At 47.6% G+C, this 18,426-nt stretch overlaps 1 protein-coding gene across 1 annotated transcript in view; it reads right to left on the reverse strand.

Annotated features, from left to right (window-relative positions):
* Positions 1 to 14,493: 14,493 nt before the first annotated feature.
* LOC131383163 (serine/arginine repetitive matrix protein 2-like) overlaps positions 14,494 to 18,426 on the reverse strand; it is a 20,373-nt gene continuing 16,440 nt past the window's right edge. Inside the window, exon 4 of the mRNA XM_058437023.1 lies at positions 14,494 to 14,946. Coding sequence (XP_058293006.1) covers positions 14,847 to 14,946 — 100 coding nt within the window. The 3' untranslated portion in view covers positions 14,494 to 14,846. The remainder of the gene's footprint in view (positions 14,947 to 18,426) is intronic.

An 18,426-nucleotide genomic window follows, 5' to 3' on the forward strand; every position in this document is an offset into this window, starting at 1 on the left:
GATGGATCACCTGAGATCAGGAGTTTAAGATCAGCCTGGCCTACATGGTGAAACTCCATCTCTACTAAAAATACAAAATTAGCTGGGTGTGGTGGCGCATGCCTGTGATCCCAGCTACTCGGGAGGCTGAGGCAGGAGAATAGCTTGAACCCGGGAGGCAGAGGTTGCTGTAAGCCGAGATCTCGCCATTGCACTCCAGCCTGGGCAACAAGAGCGAGGAGCAAGACTCTGTCCCAAAAAAAAAAAAGCCCTGAGACCCACGGTAGCTGGCCTGGATTACTTGATGAACATAAACAGGTTCACAGAAAATTGATATCAGACGAGTTCTCTCTGTGACTGAGAGAAGGAGAAAATAATTCTGATCAGTGATCTTGCCTGCATAAATAAAAACTGGCACTGCGCAACCACACACACAGAAGAATAAACATCCCTTCTTCGGCTAGCATGAGTAATTACTGCTTTTTCTCCAATGACAGCTTTAGCTCCTCTCTATTCCTCCTGCTTTCTGGATTAAAAAAAAATTTTTTTTTTTTTTTTTGAGAAGGAGTCTTGCTCTGTCGCCCAGGCTGGAGTGAAGTGGCACAATTTCGGCTCACTGCAACCTCTGCCTCCCAGGTTCAAGCAATTCTCCTGCCTCAGCCTCCCAAGTAGCTGGGATTACAGGCACCTGCCACCTAGTAGAGATGGGGTTTCACCAGGTTGGCCAGGCTGGTCTCAAACTCCTGGCCTCAAGTGATCCGCCTGCCTCGGCCTCCCAGAGTGCTGGGATTACAGGCGTGAGCCACCGCGCCCGACCTAAAATTGTTAAAATAATCTCTGAGTTGCCCCTGTGTTAGTACAACACCCAATCCAAAACACACCCCTGTCCTTGGACCCTCCCCAAAATCACCAGCCACAAGTCCAAATGGTATAACAAGCCCTCTAACAAGTCTCCTAAGACACCCCATGGTTTCAGAGGTGTGATGTCTCATTGCAGCAACTAATAGCCCCGAATAATAACTAGTTCACAGTGAGGAATATATGCATTCACTGAAATAGCAAATCATCATTCCACCATATGTATGCCTTTGGTAGTCTGACTGGTAGACATCGCCAATATAGATACACTTATATTTATATATGAAGGATACATAACTCATATGCACAAATGAAACTTCAGAGCCTATACTCTAATGAGAAATCAAAATAAATTTTTCTTTTTTTTTTTTTTTTTTTTTTGCTCTGAGAAAGGGTCTTGCACCATCCCCTAGGCAGGAGTGCAGTGGCAGGATCTCAGCTGGCTGCAGCCTTGACCTCAGCTCAAGCAATCTTCCCACCTCAGCCTCTCAGTAACTGGGACTACAGGGGGTCACCACCACACCCAGCTGATTTTTTTTTCTTTTTTTTTTTTTTATTTGAGATGGTGTCTCGCACTGTCTCCTGGGCTGGAGTGCAATGGTGTGATCTCGGCTCACTGCAACCTCCGCCTCCCAGGTTCACGCGATTCTCCTGCTTCAACCTCCGGAGTAGTTGGGATTACAGGCGCACACCACTACACCCTGCTAATTTTTTGTGTTTTTAGTAGAGAGGGGGTTTCACTATGTTGGCCAGACTGGTCTCAAACTTCTGACCTCATGATCCATCCTCCTTGGCCTCCCGAAGTGCTCAGATTACAGGTGTGAGCCACCGTGCCTGGCCTTTTTTTTTTTTTTTTTGACATGGGAATCTCATTGCAACGCCCAGGCTGGAGTGCAGTGACACAATCTCAGCTCACTGCAACCTCCAATTCCCAAGTTCAAGCGATTCTCCTGCCTCAGCCTCCCAAGTAGCTGAAACTACAGGCTCATGCCACCACGCCTGGCTAATTTTTGGATTTTTAGTAGAGACGGGGTTTCACCGTATTGGCCAGGCTGGTCTTGAACTCCTGACCTCAAGTGATCTGCCTGTTTTTGCCTCCCAAAGTGCTGGGATTACAGGATTGAGCCACCGTGCCCAGCCACTCCCAGCTGATTTTTAAATTTTTTTGGAGAGACACAGACTTGCTGTGTTACCTAGGCTGGTCTCTAATTCCTGGGCTCAAGTGATCCTCCTCCTGCCTCGGCCTCCCAAATTGCTGGGATTACAGCTGTGAGCCACTGTATCTGGCCAAAACAAACATTTCTTTTTTTTTTTTTTTGGACACCGAGTCTTGCTCTGTCATCCAGGCTAGGGTGCCGGGGCCTGATCTTGACTCACTGCAACCTCTGCCTCCCAGGTTCAAGCAATTCTCCTGCCTCATCCTCCCAAGTAGCTGGGACTACAGGTGCACGCCACCACGCCCGGCTCATTTTTGCATTTTTAGTAGAGACGTTTCACCATGTTGCACAGGCTGGTCTCGAACTCCTGAGCTTAAGTGATCCGCCTGCTTTGGCCTCCCAAAGTGCCGTGATTACAGACGCAAGCCACTGCACCCGGCTAATTTTTTTATTTTTAGTAGAGACGGGGTTTTGCCATGTTCGCCAGGTTAGTCTCAAACTCCTGACCTCAAGTGATCTGCCCACCTCAGCCTCCCAAAGTGCTACTCGGAAGGCTGAGGCAGGAGAATGGTGTGAACCCGGGAGGCGGAGCTTGCAGTGAGCCGAGAGATTGCACCACTGCACTCCAGCCTGGGCAATACAGCAAGACTCCACCTCAAAAAAAAAAAAAATTAGCCAGGCATAGTGGCAGGCGCCTGTAATCCCAGCTACTCGGCAGGCTGAGGCGGGAAAATCACTTGAACCTGGGAGGCAGAGGTTGCAGTGAGCTGAGATCACGCCACTGCCTAGGCGACAGTGAGAGACTCCATCTCAAAAAAAAAAAATTAGCTGGGCGTAGTGGCACGAGCCTGTAGTCCCAGCTACTGGGGAGGCAGAGGTGAGAGAATCGCTTGAACTTGGGAGGCAGATGTTGCAGTGAGCTGAGATGGTGCCATTGCAACATAGGGAGGCTCCGTCTCAAAAAAAAAAAAAAAAAAGAACCACAGATGTAGCCAGGCACAGGGGCTCATGCATGTAATCGCAGCTACTCAGGAGGCTGTGGTATGAGAATCACATGAGTCTGGAAGTTTAAGACCAGCCTAAGCAACGTAGTGAGACCCTGTCTCTAAAAAAAAAAAAAAAAAAATTTTAGGCCAGGTGCAGTGGCTCATGCCTGTAATCCCAGCACTTTGGGAGGCTGAGGCAGGTGGATCATGAGGTCAGGAGTTCAAGACCAGCCTGGCCAAGATGGTGAAACCCTGTCTCTACAAAAAATACAAAAATTATCCTGGTGTGGTGGCGGGCACCTGTAATCCCAGCTACTCGAGAAGCTGAGGCAGAGAATTGCTTGAACCCGGGAGGCAGAGGTTGCGGTGAGCCGAGATCACGCCACTGCACTCCAGCCTGGGCAACAAGAGCAAAACTCCATCTCAAAAAAAAAAAAAATTTTTTTAATAAGCTAAAACAGACTGGGAACATGGCTAAAACCTGTCTCTACAAAAAACATACAAAAAATTAGCTAGGGGTGGTAGCAAATGCTGGTGGTCCCAGCTACTCAGGAGGCTGAGGTGGAAGGATCACCTGAGCCCAGGACGTTGAGGCTACAGTGAGCCATGATCATGCCACTGCACTACAGCCTGGGCAACAGAGTAAGACTCTATCTCAAAATAATTAATTAAAATAAATATAAAATTAAATTAAAAACCCCAAATGTGGCTGAGTGTGGTGGCTTACACCTATAATCCTAGCACTTTGGGAGGCTGAGGCAGGAGGATCAGTTAAGCCCAGGAGTTTGAGACCAGCCTGGGCAACATAGTGGGACCCTGTCTCTATAAAAAATAAAAACCACAAATCTGCAGGAGGAACAGGAAGTTTTGGTAAGGCGGCATTGTCAAATCAAAGGAGAAGGAAGGAAGGTATCTCTTTAGACTCTGCAAACACATTGACACATCTCCTGAGCTTTTCTTGGTGTTGTCAGCATCTGCCGACCCCATCCCCTACTCCTAGACTTCCCCAGACACAGAAATTAATCAACACTGTACAGGACAACCAACAAAACAGAAAATAGGTTACTCATGCCTGGACACCAGACAGTCACCATGGGACAGCCCAGCCTTCTGTAGTAATAGTGGACAGATGTTTCCATTCAGGGAATCCAGTAATAAAAGGAAGATGAATGTGCATGTTAAGGACAGAAAAGAGGGAGAAGAGGGATTACTTGACTTACAACAATTGCAACTTGGACAGAAGGAGTCTGTCTTCCAGAATCTGATGGCTTTCATAATTATGTGGTATGAGTGGAGGCTACCTCTGTAGCAGTGCTGTAGAATAGAACATAGAAATACATAAGCCGGCCAGGCACAGTGGTTCACGCCTGTAATCCTAGCACTGTAGGAGGCAGAGGTGGGTGGATCCTCTGAGGTTGGGAGTTCAAGACTAGCCTGACTGACATGGAGAAACCCTGTCTCTACTAAAAATATAAAATTAGCCAGGCATGGTGGCGCATGCCTGTAATCCCAGCTACTCTGTAGGCTGGGGCAGGAGAATTGCTTGAACCGAGGAGGCAGAGGTTGTGGTGAGCCGAGATCGTGCCACTGCACTCTAGCCTGGGTGACAGAGCAGGACTCTGTCTCAAAAAAAAAAAAACAATTTCTACTAGCTGCATTTATAAAAGTAAAAAGAAACGAGTGAAATTAATGTTAATGTTTTTATTTGATTCAATATATCCAAAATATTATATTTCACATGTGATTAATAAAGTTATCCATGAGACATTTGACATTCTCTTTTTCTATATTGTCTTTGAAACCTGGTGTTACAGCACATCTCAATGCATATGCTATATTTTCCTGGGTATACTTAATTTTTATTTAGAATCCATAAAAATAATAGTTGATGCCGGGTACAGTGGCTCAAGCCTGTAATCCCAGCACTTTGGGAGGCTGAAGTGGGCAGATCACGAGGTCAAGAAATTGAGACCATCCTGGCCAGTATGGTGAAACCCCGTCTCTACTAAAAATACAAAAATTAGCTGGATGGTGGCAGGTACCTGTAGTCCCAGCTACTCAGGAAGGTGAGGCAGGATAATCGCTTGAACCCTGGAGGCGGAGGTTGCAGTGAGCCGAGATCAGGCCACTGTGCTCCAGCCTGGTGACAAAGCAACACTCCGTCTCAAAAATAAAATAAAATAATAGTTGAAAAAGTAGATTCACATACCCAAGTTGTTCTAAACATACTTAAAAGTCTTCTAGGCCGGGCGCAGTGGCTCATGCCTGTAATCCCAGCACTTTGGGAGGGCAAAGTGGGTGGATCGCCTGAGGTCAGGAGTTCGAGACCAGCCTGGCCAACATAGTGAAACCCTGTCTCTACTAAAAGTGCAAAAAATTAGCTGGGCGTGGTGGTGGGTGCCTGTAATCTCAGCTACTAAGGAAGCTGAGGCAGGAGACTCGCTTGAAGCCCTGAGGCAGAGATTGCAGTGAGCCGAGATCATGCCGTTGCACTCCAGCCTGGGCAACAAGAGCAAAACTCTGTCTCAAAAGAAAAAAAAAGTCTTCTAATAACTGAATGAGTATTTGTTTTTAAATTTAAGGCAAGGACATGAAGAAATGTCAGCTCTATGTACTGTTGATAGAAATGTAAAATGGTGCAGACACTATGGAAAACAGTTCTGGCAGATCCTCAAGAAACAAAATAGAATTACCATACATATGATCCAGCAATACCACTTTTGGGTCTATATGCAAAAGAATTCAAAGCAGAAACTCAGATATTGTATGTTCATGTTCATAGCAGCATTATTCACAATAGTCAAAAGATAGAGGTGAGTCAAGTGTCCACTGGTTAGATGAATGGATGAACAAAATGTGGTATATACATACAGTGGAGTTTATTGTTGTTTTTTTTTCTGAGACGGAGTCTTGCTGTGTTGCCCAGGCTGGAGTGCAGTGGCACCATCTTGGCTCACTACAACCTCTGCCTCCTGGGTTCAAGCAATTCTCCTGCCTCAGTCTCCCTAGTAGCTGGAATTACAGGTGCACACCACCACACCTGGCTCATTTTTGTATTTGTAGTAGAGATGGGGTTTCACCATGTTGACCAAGCTGGTCTCGAACTCCCAGCCTCAGGTGATCCACCCACCCCAGCCTTCCAAAGTGCTGGGATTACAGACAAAGCAAGAACCCTGGCTCAAAAAATAATACAATACAATAAAATAGCCTCTCAGTGGCACTAACCACATTTCTTTTTTTTTTTCGAGACAGAATCTCCCTCTGTCACCCAGGCTGGAGTGCAGTGGCGCGATCTCGGCTCACTGCAACCTCTGTCTCCCGGGTTCAAGTGATTCTCCTGCCTCAGCCTCCTGAATAGCTGGGACTACAGGTGCGTGACACCACACCTGGCTAATTTTTTGTATATTTAGTAGAGACGTGGTTTCACCATGTTAGCCAGGATGGTCTCGATCTCCTGATCACGTCGTCCACCAGCCTTGGCCTCCCAAAGTGCTGGGATTATAGGTGTGAGCCACCGTGCCTGGCCAAACTAACCACGTTTCAGGTGCTCAACGACTCTGCATGGCTAAATGGCCCCTGTATCATACAGTGAGCTCTAGTCTGAGACAGAACAATGGAAGTCCTATCTTAAACCTGACCTGTTTGTTGCTCAGTCTGTGTGCTAAGGTACTGCCTTTCTTGACTTACCCTGAAGGGTTGGAACCCCTTTATCTGACAAGCCTTGTTTATTATTCTGTTATTTCACAATATGCTGCAGTATGCTGTGGGAGTTTTACTAATATGTATAGAAGAGGCCAGGCGCAGTGGCTCACACTTGTAATCCCAACATTCTGGGAGGCTGAGGTGAGTGGATCACCTGAGGTCAGGAGTTCGACACCAGCCTGGCCAACATGGTGAAACCCCAACTTTACTAAAAATACAAAAATTAGCCAGGCCTGGTGGCACATGCCTGTAATCCCAGCTACTCGGGAGGCTGCGGCAGTAGAATCACTTGAACCCAGGAGGCAGAGGTTACAGTGATCCAACATTGCGTCACTGCACTCCAGGCTAGGCAACGGAGTGAGACTCTGTCTTAAAAAAAAAAAAAAAAAGTATAGAAGAAAAGTGCAGCCTCCTAATATGCTATCCATCCACTTTTACTCTGTGGATGCAAAATTTCTCAGAATGGAGGCATAGGGAGCTTACTCTAACTCCGTTTGTCAACTCATGAAATTGTACCCTAACGTGGATGACTTCACACCAAAGGCATTGACCCAATGTCTATGAATTGAAAGCAGCTTATTGTAAGGTTGTCTCATTTATGAACAGCACAGGGACTTGATATCTGAAACAGAAGGTGAAAGAGCGCTGCCCCATAGGCATTAGGAGGGTTTGCTCTGACTTTGCCTCAAGGGCTTAATGTGGTTGGTTTTAATTTAGTTTTTAGTATAGTATAGGGTTCCTAACAGGTGCACAATATACATTTATTTCAGATAAGGATTGATTGGAAATGTGCTTTTTTATATTAGTCTTTATATTTCATTGCTGTGTCATTTAATCAAACTTTTCAATTCTCAAATATTCTGTTTGTTTCCAGTTACATGCAGCTCCTGCATGTGTCTTCTTTTCTGAAAATGTATAATATCTGACTTATCCCTCAGCTTGGCAGTAAGCACTCTAAAAAGCAAGGATGCTGGCCAGGCACGGTGGCTCACGCCTGTAATCCCAGCACTTTGGAAGGCCGAGGCGGGCAGATCACGAGGTCAGGAGTTTGAGACCAGCCTGGCCAGCATGGTGAAACCCTGTCTCTACTAAAAATGCAAAAAATTAGCTGGTCATGGTGGTGCACGCCTGTAATCCCAGCTACACAGGAGGCTGAGTCAGAAGAATCATGTGAACCCAGGAGGTGGAGGTTGCAGTGAGCCAACATCACGCCACTGCACTCCAGCCCAGGCGATAGAGCGAGACTGTGTCTCAAAAAAAAAAAAAAAAAAAAGCAAGGATGCTGATATCCAACACATTAAAAAATAAATAAAAGCAAGGACAGAACAGTGTAATTATTCTTACCTTCTATACCATCAGGCACAGAGCTCAATAAATTTTCAGTATTTGCTGACTACTAGAAATGTTTTTTCTGTAAGAGTTCATGTGATTTTAATCGTACTATATATGCTGCTGAAGTGAGCACATGTTCACATGTATTTTGTGGGTTTTTTTGGTTTTGGTTTCTTTTTTTTTTTTTTTTTTGAGACAGAGTTTCTTCTGTCACCCAAGCTGGAGTGCAGTGGCGCGATTTCGGCCCACTGCAACCTCTGCCTCCTGGATTCTAGTGATTCTGCTGCCTCAGCCTCCCTGCTGGGTTCTAGTGATTCTCCTGCCTCAGCCTCCCAAGTAACTGGGACTCCAGGCACACACCACCATGCCTGGCTTATTGTTAAATTTTTATTAGAGACAGGGTTTCACTATTGGTTGGCCAGGCTGCTTTCAAACTACTGAATTCAAGTGATTGGCCAACCTCGGCCTCCCAAAATGCTGGGATTACAGGCATGAGCCACCATGCCCGGTCTACATGTATTTTCTTACACCGGTAATTTTTGTTTTTTGTAGACAGGTTTCCCCATTTGTTGTTTTTTTTTTTTTTTTTTTTTTTTGGTAGTGGAGTGCAGTGGCGCGACCTCGGCCCACTGCAAGCTCCGCCTCCTGGGTTCACGCCATTCTCCTGCCTCAGCCTCCCGAGTAGCTGGGACTACAGGCGCCTGCCACCGTGCCCGGCTAATTTTTTGTATTTTTAGTAGAGACGGGGTTTCACCGTGTTAGCCAGGATGGTCTCGATCTCCTGACCTCGTGATCCGCCCGTCTCGGCCTCCCAAAGTGCTGGGATTACAGGCGTGAGCCACCGCGCCCGGCTATAGGCTAGTCTTAAACTCCTGACCTCAGGTGATCCACCCGCCTTGGCCTCCCAAAGTGGTGAGATTACAGGCGTGAGCCACCGTGCCCACTGTTCAGCCTCCGTAGTGGTTACAGGACATGCCATATGATGGGTTTCACCATTTGGCCAGGTGGTTTGAATCGTGACCTCAACCAAAGTGGCGTGAGCCACCGCACCCGGCCCCACATGTATTTTGAATTAAACTATCCTGTTTTATTTAACAAGGGGAAATGGCTTTATTGTTCACCGGTAATCAAGGGCAACGACCAATTTCAGCTTAGTTACTGCTGCATCCAGTACAGCTGGCAAGGCCCCTGCCTGAAGGAAGGACACAAGCAATGTTGAAATAGTCCTTAGAAAGAACTTCCATATTTTATAAATATTTCAAATGTTAAAAAAATAGAGCAAAAGTGAAATTTTTTACATCCTCTGTTTTTGTTTTTGTTTTTTTCGAGTCAGAGTCTTACTGTGCACACAGGCTGGAGCCCAGTGGCGTGATCTTTTTTTTTTTTTTTTTTTTTTTTTTGAGAAGGAGTCTCGCTCTTTCACCCAGGCTGGAGTGCAGTGGCGCGATCTCGGCTCACTGCAGGCTCCGTCCCCCGGGGTTCACGCCATTCTCCTGCCTCAGCCTCCCACGTAGCTGGGACTACAGGTGCCCGCCACCTCGCCCGGCTAATTTTTTTGTATTTTTTAGTAGAGACGGGGTTTCACTGTGTTAGCCAGGATGGTCTCGATCTCCTGACCTCGTGATCCACCCGCCTCGGCCTCCCAAAGTGCTGAGATTACAGGCGTGAGCCACCGCGCCCGGCCCGCGTGATCTTGACTCACTGCAACCTCCGCCTCCCAGGTTCAAGTGATTCTCCTGCCTCAGCCTCCTGAGTAGCTGAGACTATAGGTATGTGCCACCACACCCAGCTATCCTCTCAGATTTTATAACCATAAATACTTTTTTTTTTTTTTTTGAGACGGAGTTTCGCTCTTGTTGCCCATGCTGGAGCGCAATGGCACGATCTCGGCTGATTGCACTCTCTGCCTCCCAGGTTCAAGCGATTCTCCTTCCTCAGCCTCCTGAGTAGCTGGGATTACAGGCAAGCGCCACCAAGCCCGGCTAATCTTGTAGTTTTAGTAGAGTCGGGGGTTTTTCCATGTTGGCCAGGCTGGTCTCAAACTCCCACCCTCAGGTGGTCCATCTGCCTCAGCCTCCCAAAGTGCTGGGATTACAGGCATGAGTCACCATGCCCGGCCAAAAACATTTTTTTAAAGAGATTGTGGGGTGGAGGGGGTGGTCTCACTATGTTGCCCAGGCTGGTCTCGAACTGGCCTCAAGTAATTCTCCTGCTTTAGCCTCCCAAAGTGCTGGAATTACAGATATGAGCCATCACATCTAACCCATAAAGGCACATTTAAGGGGCATGATTGCCCAAGTGCATTTCAGCACTAGAAAGAACCATGAGGAGAGGATCCCAGCCATGGGAACAGGCCTGTCAGGTGTGGTCAAGATGAATGAAAACTAACTTTGTGGCTAAGTCAGCCAACTTATAGGAAATCAGCAAACTGATAGGAAATAATATTTATAGTTAACATTTTCAGGAAACCAAATTGCTTTTCACTACTTTTACAGCTATTGGTAGACTTACTTATAGATTCAGTATTCATTACTTCGTTGTATATTGAATCAAGTGGCCCTCTTTCTCTTAGGGGATGAAAGTTAGGCCTGGCTGGCAGAAGTCAGACTGGCTGGGATAGAAGAGAAAGAGTCCCAGTTCAGACCCATTATAGCCGGGCACGGTGGCTCACGCCTGTAATCCCAGCACTTTGGGAGGCCGAGGCGGGCAGATCACGAGGTCAGGAGATTGAGACCATCCTGGCTAACAGGGTGAAACCTCGTCTCTACTAAAAATACAAAAAATTAGCTGGGTGTGGTGGCGGGCGCCTGTAGTCCCAGCTACTCAGGAGGCTGAGGCAGGAGAATGGTGTGAACCCGGGAGGCAGAGCTTGCAGTGAGCCGAGATGGTGCCACTGCACTCCAGCCTGGGTGACACAGCGAGACTCTGTCTCAAAAAAAAAAAAAAAACCCATTATTTTGCTGTCCAGAAAACTCATCCTGGGGAAGCTAAGCTAAGCAACTTTGGAAAAGTTGCCTAAATGGTAAATAGCTGCACAGAAACCCACTGTGCCTGGGTCCTATATCTAACCATCTTCCTCTCAAGCCAGACTGATTTATTTGCTATGCGTGTGTGCATGTGTGTGTCTCCTTGCTTTGCCCAGTAAAAAGTACTATAAGTACTGTAGTGTAAGACGGTAAAAATGAACATACAAGCTGATACCATGCAAAGCAATCTTAATGATCAATGAGAAAAATTATGATTGTTCTGTGACTTTCAAAATTTTTTGCCAAAACACTAAAAACTCTTTCAGTTTTAAATGTACAGGGAAATGAAAATAGTAAAACTAATATTTATCTGGTACTATGTAATTTAATACATTAGACATATTGAGGCCAGGTGCAGTGGCTCACACTTGTAATCCCAGCACTTTGGAAGGCCAAGTTGGGCAAATCACCTGAGGTCAGGAGTTTGAGACCAGCCTGGTCAACATGGTGAAACCCTGTCTCTACTAAAAATACAAAAATTAGCCAGGTGTGGTGGTGGGCGCCTGTAGTCTCAGCTACTTGGGAGGCTGAGACAGGAGAATCACTTGGAACTGGGAGGCAGAGTTTGCATTGAGCTGAGATTACACTATTGCACTCCAGCCTGGGTGACAGAGTGAGCCTCCGTCCCCCAACAACAACAGCAAAAAAAAAAAGAGAGAAAGAAAGAAATATTGAGAATTAGTTTTCTTCGTAAAAACCTACCAAGAGGCCCAGTATGGTGGGAGACAAGAAGCAACACAACCACATGCCTTTCTGTGCATGAGTGAACGAAATAACAGACTTTCAAGAAATTATGCAACTTGTCACTGATCATGTACACTTGTTATTCACACAGTGCTTTGTGCACTGAGGAACTGGCAACGAAGTTTATATTTTATGTGATTGCTCATACTTAATATATTGTAGTAACTGATATTTGAACCCTGTTGTTGGGAGACTGATGTTACTTAACAAAACCATGGTAAGCGAAATCCATGCATATCTGGACCTTGTACAATGAAGTCTGGCTGTATAATGTATTTCTGTGACATTGGACACGTCCCTCCGAGAGATAAAACCACCCATCTCTCAGAGTTACCATGCGAAGTAGTGATCACATAAATATGTTCTACACAGCAGTGGGCAAACAGCTGCCAGGCTTTTGAGTAGGAATAGTTAATATTTGTGGCAGCAGAAACAAAATCTAATTTTTTTGTAGAAAATTCCAAAATTACGGGCGCGGTGGCTCACGCCTGTAATCCCAGCACTTTGGGAGGCCGAGGCGGGTGGATCACGAGGTCAGGAGATCCAGACCATCCTGGCTAACACGGTGAAACCCCGCCTCTACTAAAAATACAGAAAATTCCAAAATTAGCCAGGTGCGGTGGCTCATGTCTGTAATCCCAGCACTTTGGGAGGCCAAGGCGGGCGGATCATGAGGTCAAGAGATCAAGACCATCCTGGCCAACATGGTGAAACCTAAAAATACAAAAATTAGCTGGGCGTGATGGCACACACCTGTAGTCCCAGCTACTCACGAGGCTGAGGCAGGAGAATCGCTTGAACCCGGGAGGCGGAGGTTGCAGTGAGCCGAGATTGCACCACAGCACACCAGCCTGGGCGACAGAACAAGACTCCATCTCAAAAAAAAAAAAAAAATCCAAAATCGCTTTTAGATTCCTACTGATGTGATTAAACAGAAGACTCAATACTTTATGGAAATATATATATTTCCTACGCCCAGCTAATTTTTGTATTTTCAGTAGAGACGGGGTTTCTCCGTGTTGGTCAGGCTGGTCTTAAACTCCCAACCTCAGGTGATCCACCCACCTTGGCCTCCCAAAGTACTGGGATTACAGGCGTGAGCCACCGTGTCCGGCCAGCAGTCTGAAACTTCTTTTTTTTTTTTTTTTTTTTTTTGAGACGGAGTCTCGCTCTGTCGCCCAGGCTGGAGTGCAGTGGCGCAATCTCGGCTCACTGCAAGCTCCGCCTCCCGGGTTCAAGCCATTCTCCTGCCTCAGCCTCTCCGAGTAGCTGGGACTACAGACGCCCGCCACCACGCCCGGCTAATTTTTTGTATTTTTTAGTAGTGACGGGGTTTCACCGTGGTCTCGATCTCCTGACCTCGTGATCCGCCCGCCTCGGCCTCCCAAAGTGCTGGGATTACAAGCGTGAGCCACCGCGCCCGGCCAGTCTGAAACTTCTTAAGTCTTACCTAAATTATCTAGTTTTGAGAGGATGAAGGCAGTTAGAATGTCTAAAGCAAGGTACTGTGTAACCACAAAAGAGGACTGTTGCCTTGTTTCCAGGGATGGAGGAGGCAGAATAGCGGTATAAGGTGAGAAAAGGGATGGTGTTCCGCACAGCGTTCCGTGTTTTTCTGAGTCAAATCTACATGGGAGCTTCATTATTTGGTTTGCAATTTCTAAAATACTCTAAGTCTAGTCCCAAGTGCAAGAATGAACATATTCCAGTAACAAATAACAGATTAAATTTTTGACATCTATAATTTAAGTTTTCTATAGCATGTTCCTTTCTAAGTGTTCTCTTTTATTTTATTTTTATTTTTTTAATTTTTTTTTGAGACGGAGTCTCGCTGTCACCCAGGCTGGAGTGCAGTGGCACGATCTCGGCTCACTGCAGGCTCCGCCCCCCGGGGGTTCACGCCATTCTCCTGCCTCAGCCTCCCGAGTAGCTAGGACTACAGGAGCCCGCCACCTCTCCCGGCTAATTTTTTGTATTTTTAGTAAAGACGGGGTTTCACCGTGTTAGCCAGGATGGTCTCGATCTCCTGACCTCATGATCCGCCCGCCTCGGCCCCCCAAAGTGCTGAGATTACAGGGGTGAGCCACCGCGCCCAGCCTTATTTTATTTTATTTATTTATTTATTTCTTGAAATGGAGTCTCACTCTGTCGCCCAGGCTGGAGTGCAGTGAAGCGATCTTGATTCACTGCCACCTCCACCTCCCAGGTTCAAACTATTCTCATTCCTCAGCCTCCGGAGTAGCAGGGATTATAGGCGTGTGCCACCATACCAGGCTAATTTTTGTATTTTTTAGTAGAGACAGGGTTTCGCCATGTTGGCCAGGCTGGTCTTGAACTCCTGGCCTCAAGTGATCTGCCAGGCTTGGCCTCCCAAAATGCTGGGATTACAGGCATCAGTCACTGCGCCCGGTCTAAGTGTCCTTTCTATATGGAAGTACAGATATATTGATGAGCCATATGCATAAGGATAACAAAGTCCACGACTTTTTCGTCTCGGCTCACTGCAAGCTCCGCCTCCCGGGTTCACGCCATTCTCCTGCCTCAGCCTCTCCGAGTAGCTGGGACTACAGGTGCCCGCCACTACGCCCGGCTAATTTTTTTGTATTTTTAGTAGAGACGGGGTTTCACCGTGGTCTCGATCTCCTGACCTCGTGATCCGCCCGCCTCGGCCTCCCAAAGTGCTGGGATTACAAGCGTGAGCCACCGCGCCCGGCCGACTTTTTCTTTTTTTAAGAGACAGCGTCCTCTTCTGTCACCCAGGCTGAAGGGCAGTGGTTTGATTCCAGCTCACTGCAACCTCAACCTCCTAGGCTGAAGTAATCCTTCCACCTCAGCTTCCCAAGTAGCTAAGACTATAGGTGCACACCACCACACCTGGCTAATTTTAAAATTTTTTGTAGAGACAGGGTCTCGCTTATGCTGCCAAGGCTGGTCTTGAACTGCTAGGCTCAATCGATGCTCCCGCCTTGGCTTCACAAAGTGCTGGGATTACAGGCATGAGCCACCAAGCCCAGCTAACTCACAGTCTTTAATACAATTTTTTCCCAGCATCTATAAAATGGTCATTCAGAGAGTGTAGAAACAGCTTCTCTGATGAGTGGATTGCTCATCAGATTCTGATAGTAGTCAGTGGAATTAACATTGGTAAGAAGCAGTTGAGACCTGTAAGAGCAAAGAGAGACAATTTATTTCAAGAGGGTGCCCAGATGACCTGCAAACAAGTTTGCTCCAATGAGGCCCCTGAATTTGGAGAAGCAATGAAGGAAGGAGAAAGGGCTAAAATAACATAGTGGGTTGTTGCAATATTCCAAACAGGGGAAGAATGATAGAAACCACCAATAACATTTTGAAGTACATCCTTCCAGAACTTTTTAATGTATATTAAAGTATACATTATATATTTAATCACTATACCCTAATCCATCATTCTAGGGAAATGTACACAGGATCACTATAAAAGTTCTAGATTATCTCCCTCAGCCCAGCCCCAAGTCTTCCCGAAGGCAGAAAAGTTGACCACTTGTCAGATAGTAGGTTAACCTCTGCTGCGGGTGTTAGGATGGCAGAAAGAACTCAGCCTTGTCTCTAAGCACCCAGTTATTGAAGCATGGAGTACATAGTACAATTCCTTATCTCTGTTAGTGGCCTCCTGTATCTATGAGGGTTCAAAAGGAGAAACACCACCAGTCACGCGTATGTGCGATGTGTTTCAGGGATCTGACGTTACGCAACCGCGAGAGGGAGTGGAGGGCTGCAGGAACATGCTGGAACGCACCTCGGGTCTCATGTTCTCCGCGCCTCTGACCTCGGCAGCGAGGACGTCCCGTAGAGGGAGGGGACCCTTCTCCATAGAGCTGCACACGCCTGGCCCCGGAAAGGCGAAAGGAGGAGCCAAAAGAGGCTCTCGGCCGGGCGCGGTGGCTCATGCCTGCAGTCTCAGCACTTTGGGAAGCCCAGGCGGGCGGATCTCTTGAGCTCCGGAGTTCGGGAGCAGCCTAGCCAACATGGCGAGACCGCCGTCTCTACTAAAAATACAAAAAAATGTAGCCGGGAGTGGTGGCGCCCGCTGGTGGTCCCAGCTACAGGAGCGACTGAGGCGAGAGGAGGCTGAGGCTGCAGTGCGCGGTGATCACGCCACTGCACTCCAGCCTGAACCACGGGGCAGACTAGGTCTCAAGAAAAAAACAGAGGCGGTGGCAGCCGCTCTCCGCAGAGCCTGAGAGTCCGCGTCCCGCCCCGCGCAGCAGGCGCGCCCGGCACCCCCCGCCCCCACCGCCGCGGGCAGCGCTGGAAGGGAGCTCTGGGCCACGTGGTCCTGCGGCCGCCCCGCCCGCTCCGGGTAGGCTCAGGCGGCCTGCCCCGGGAGGATCCCGCGTTAGGCGGGCTCAGTGCTTCCTGATACCAGGCGGCTGTGAGGCAACTTAAGTTTTCTGAGGAAACTTTGGTTTATTTTTCTTTGTCCGCAAAAGAGGTCAGCCCTATCCCTTGTTTCTCATTTTTCGCGGGTCTCTCTCATTGCCTTCACACACCAGTTTTAACCACAGTTAAACTGGGAAGGAGCTGGGCACGGTGGTGGCACGCGCCTGTGGTCCCAGCTACTCGGGAGGCTGAGGACGGAGAGATCGCTTGAGGCCGGGAGGTCGAGGCTGCAGTGAGCCGGGATCGCACCACTGCACTCCAGCCTGGGCGACACAGTAAGACCCTTCAACAAAAAATAATTTAAAAAAACAAGGCTGGGCGCGGTAGCACACGCCTGTAATCCCAGCACTTTGGAAAACGGAGACGGATGGATTGCTTGAGCCCAGGAATTCAAGATCAGCGTGGGCAACATAGCGAGATGCGTCTCTATAAAAAGAAAAATACAAATATTAGCGGGGCATGCTGGCGAGAGCCTGTGGTCTCAGCTACTCTGGAGGCAGAGATGGGAGGATCGCTTGAGCTCAGGAGGCAGAGGTTGCAGTGAGCCCAGACGGCGCGCCATTGCACTCCAGTCCGGGCGAAAAAGTGAGACCCTGTCTCCAAAGAGTTTAAAAAAAAATTTTTTTTTTTTTGGCCGGGCGCGGTGGCTCACGCTTGTAATCCCAGCACTTTGGGAGGCCGAGGCGGGCGGATCACGAGGTCAGGAGATCGAGACCACGATGAAACCCCGTCTCTACTAAAAATACAAAAAAATTAGCCGGGCGTGGTGGCGGGCGCCTGTAGTCCCAGCTACGCGGAGAGGCTGAGGCAGGAGAATGGCGTGAACCCGGGAGGTGGAGCTTGCAGTGAGCCGAGATTGGGCCACTGCACTCTAGCCTGGGCGACAGAGCGAGATTCTGTCTCAAAAAAAATTTTTTTTAAATTTAAAAAAGGAATGGTAGGGGGAAAGGAAGGATAAGGAGAGATTTGCTAAACGATATACATAAGTACAGGTATCTGGTTTTCTATGCCATACAATGACTATGGTTAACCATAATAGTTTCAAATAGCTAGGAGAAAAATATTGAATGTTCCCAACAGGAAGAAATTATAAATATTTGAGATGATGCATGTTAATTATCCTAATCATTATACGTTATATGTATCAGAACATCACTATGTACCCCATGAATATGTACAATTATTTGTCAATTAAAAATTATTTTAGGCCAGGTGCAGTGGCTCACGCCTGTAATCCCAGCACTTTGGGAGACTGAGGTGGGCGGATCACGAGGTCAGGAGATGGAGACCATCCTGGCCAACACGGTGAAACCCCATCTCTACTAAAAATAGAAAAAATTAGCCGAGCGTGGTGGTGGGGGCCTGTAATCCCAGCCACTAGGGAGGCTGAGGCAGGAGAACGGCGTGAACCCTGGAGGTGGAGCTTGCAGTGAGCTGAGATCATGCCACTGCACTCCAGCCTGGGCGACAGAGCAAGACTCCATCTTAAAAAAAAAATTATTTTAAAAAGATCAACTGATCTTTATGAACTATCTTTTTTCCCCACCATCTGTTGTAGGAGGGAAGAAAACTTCAAAGTCAACATTTTTTTTTTTTTTTTTTTTTGAGACGGAGTCTCGCTCTGTCGCCCAGGCTGGAGTGCAGTGGCGCAATCTCGGCTCACTGCAAGCTCCGCCTCCCGGGTTCACGCCATTCTCCTGCCTCAGCCTCTCCGAGTAGCTGGGACTACAGGCGCCCGCCACCACGCCCGGCTAATTTTTTTGTATTTTTAGTAGAAACGGGGTTTCACCGTGGTCTCGATCTCCTGACCTCGTGATCCGCCCGCCTCAGCCTCCCAAAGTGCTGGGATTACAAGCGTGAGCCACCGCGCCCGGCTGTCAACATTATTAAGAACCATTATGATGAAGATTTTATAAAAAGCTCAGATTTGGCCAGGCACGGTGGCTCATGCCTATAATCCCAGCACTTTGGGGTCCGAGGCAGGTGGATCACTTGAGGTCAGGAGTTTGAGACCAGCCTGGCCAACCAATGGTGGAACCCCATCTCTACTAAAAATACAAAGATTAGTTGGGCGTGGTGACGCATGCCTGTAATCCCAGCTACTTGGGAGATTGAGGTGGGATAATTGCTTGAATCTGGAAGGTGGAGGCTGCAGTGAGCCAAGATCGAGCCACTGCACTCCAGCCTGGGTAACAGAGCAAGATCCTGTCTCAAAAACAAAAA

Source organism: Hylobates moloch, unplaced genomic scaffold, assembly GCF_009828535.3.
Source record: "Hylobates moloch isolate HMO894 unplaced genomic scaffold, HMol_V3 SCAFFOLD_3, whole genome shotgun sequence".
NCBI classification, from domain to species: domain Eukaryota; kingdom Metazoa; phylum Chordata; class Mammalia; order Primates; family Hylobatidae; genus Hylobates; species Hylobates moloch.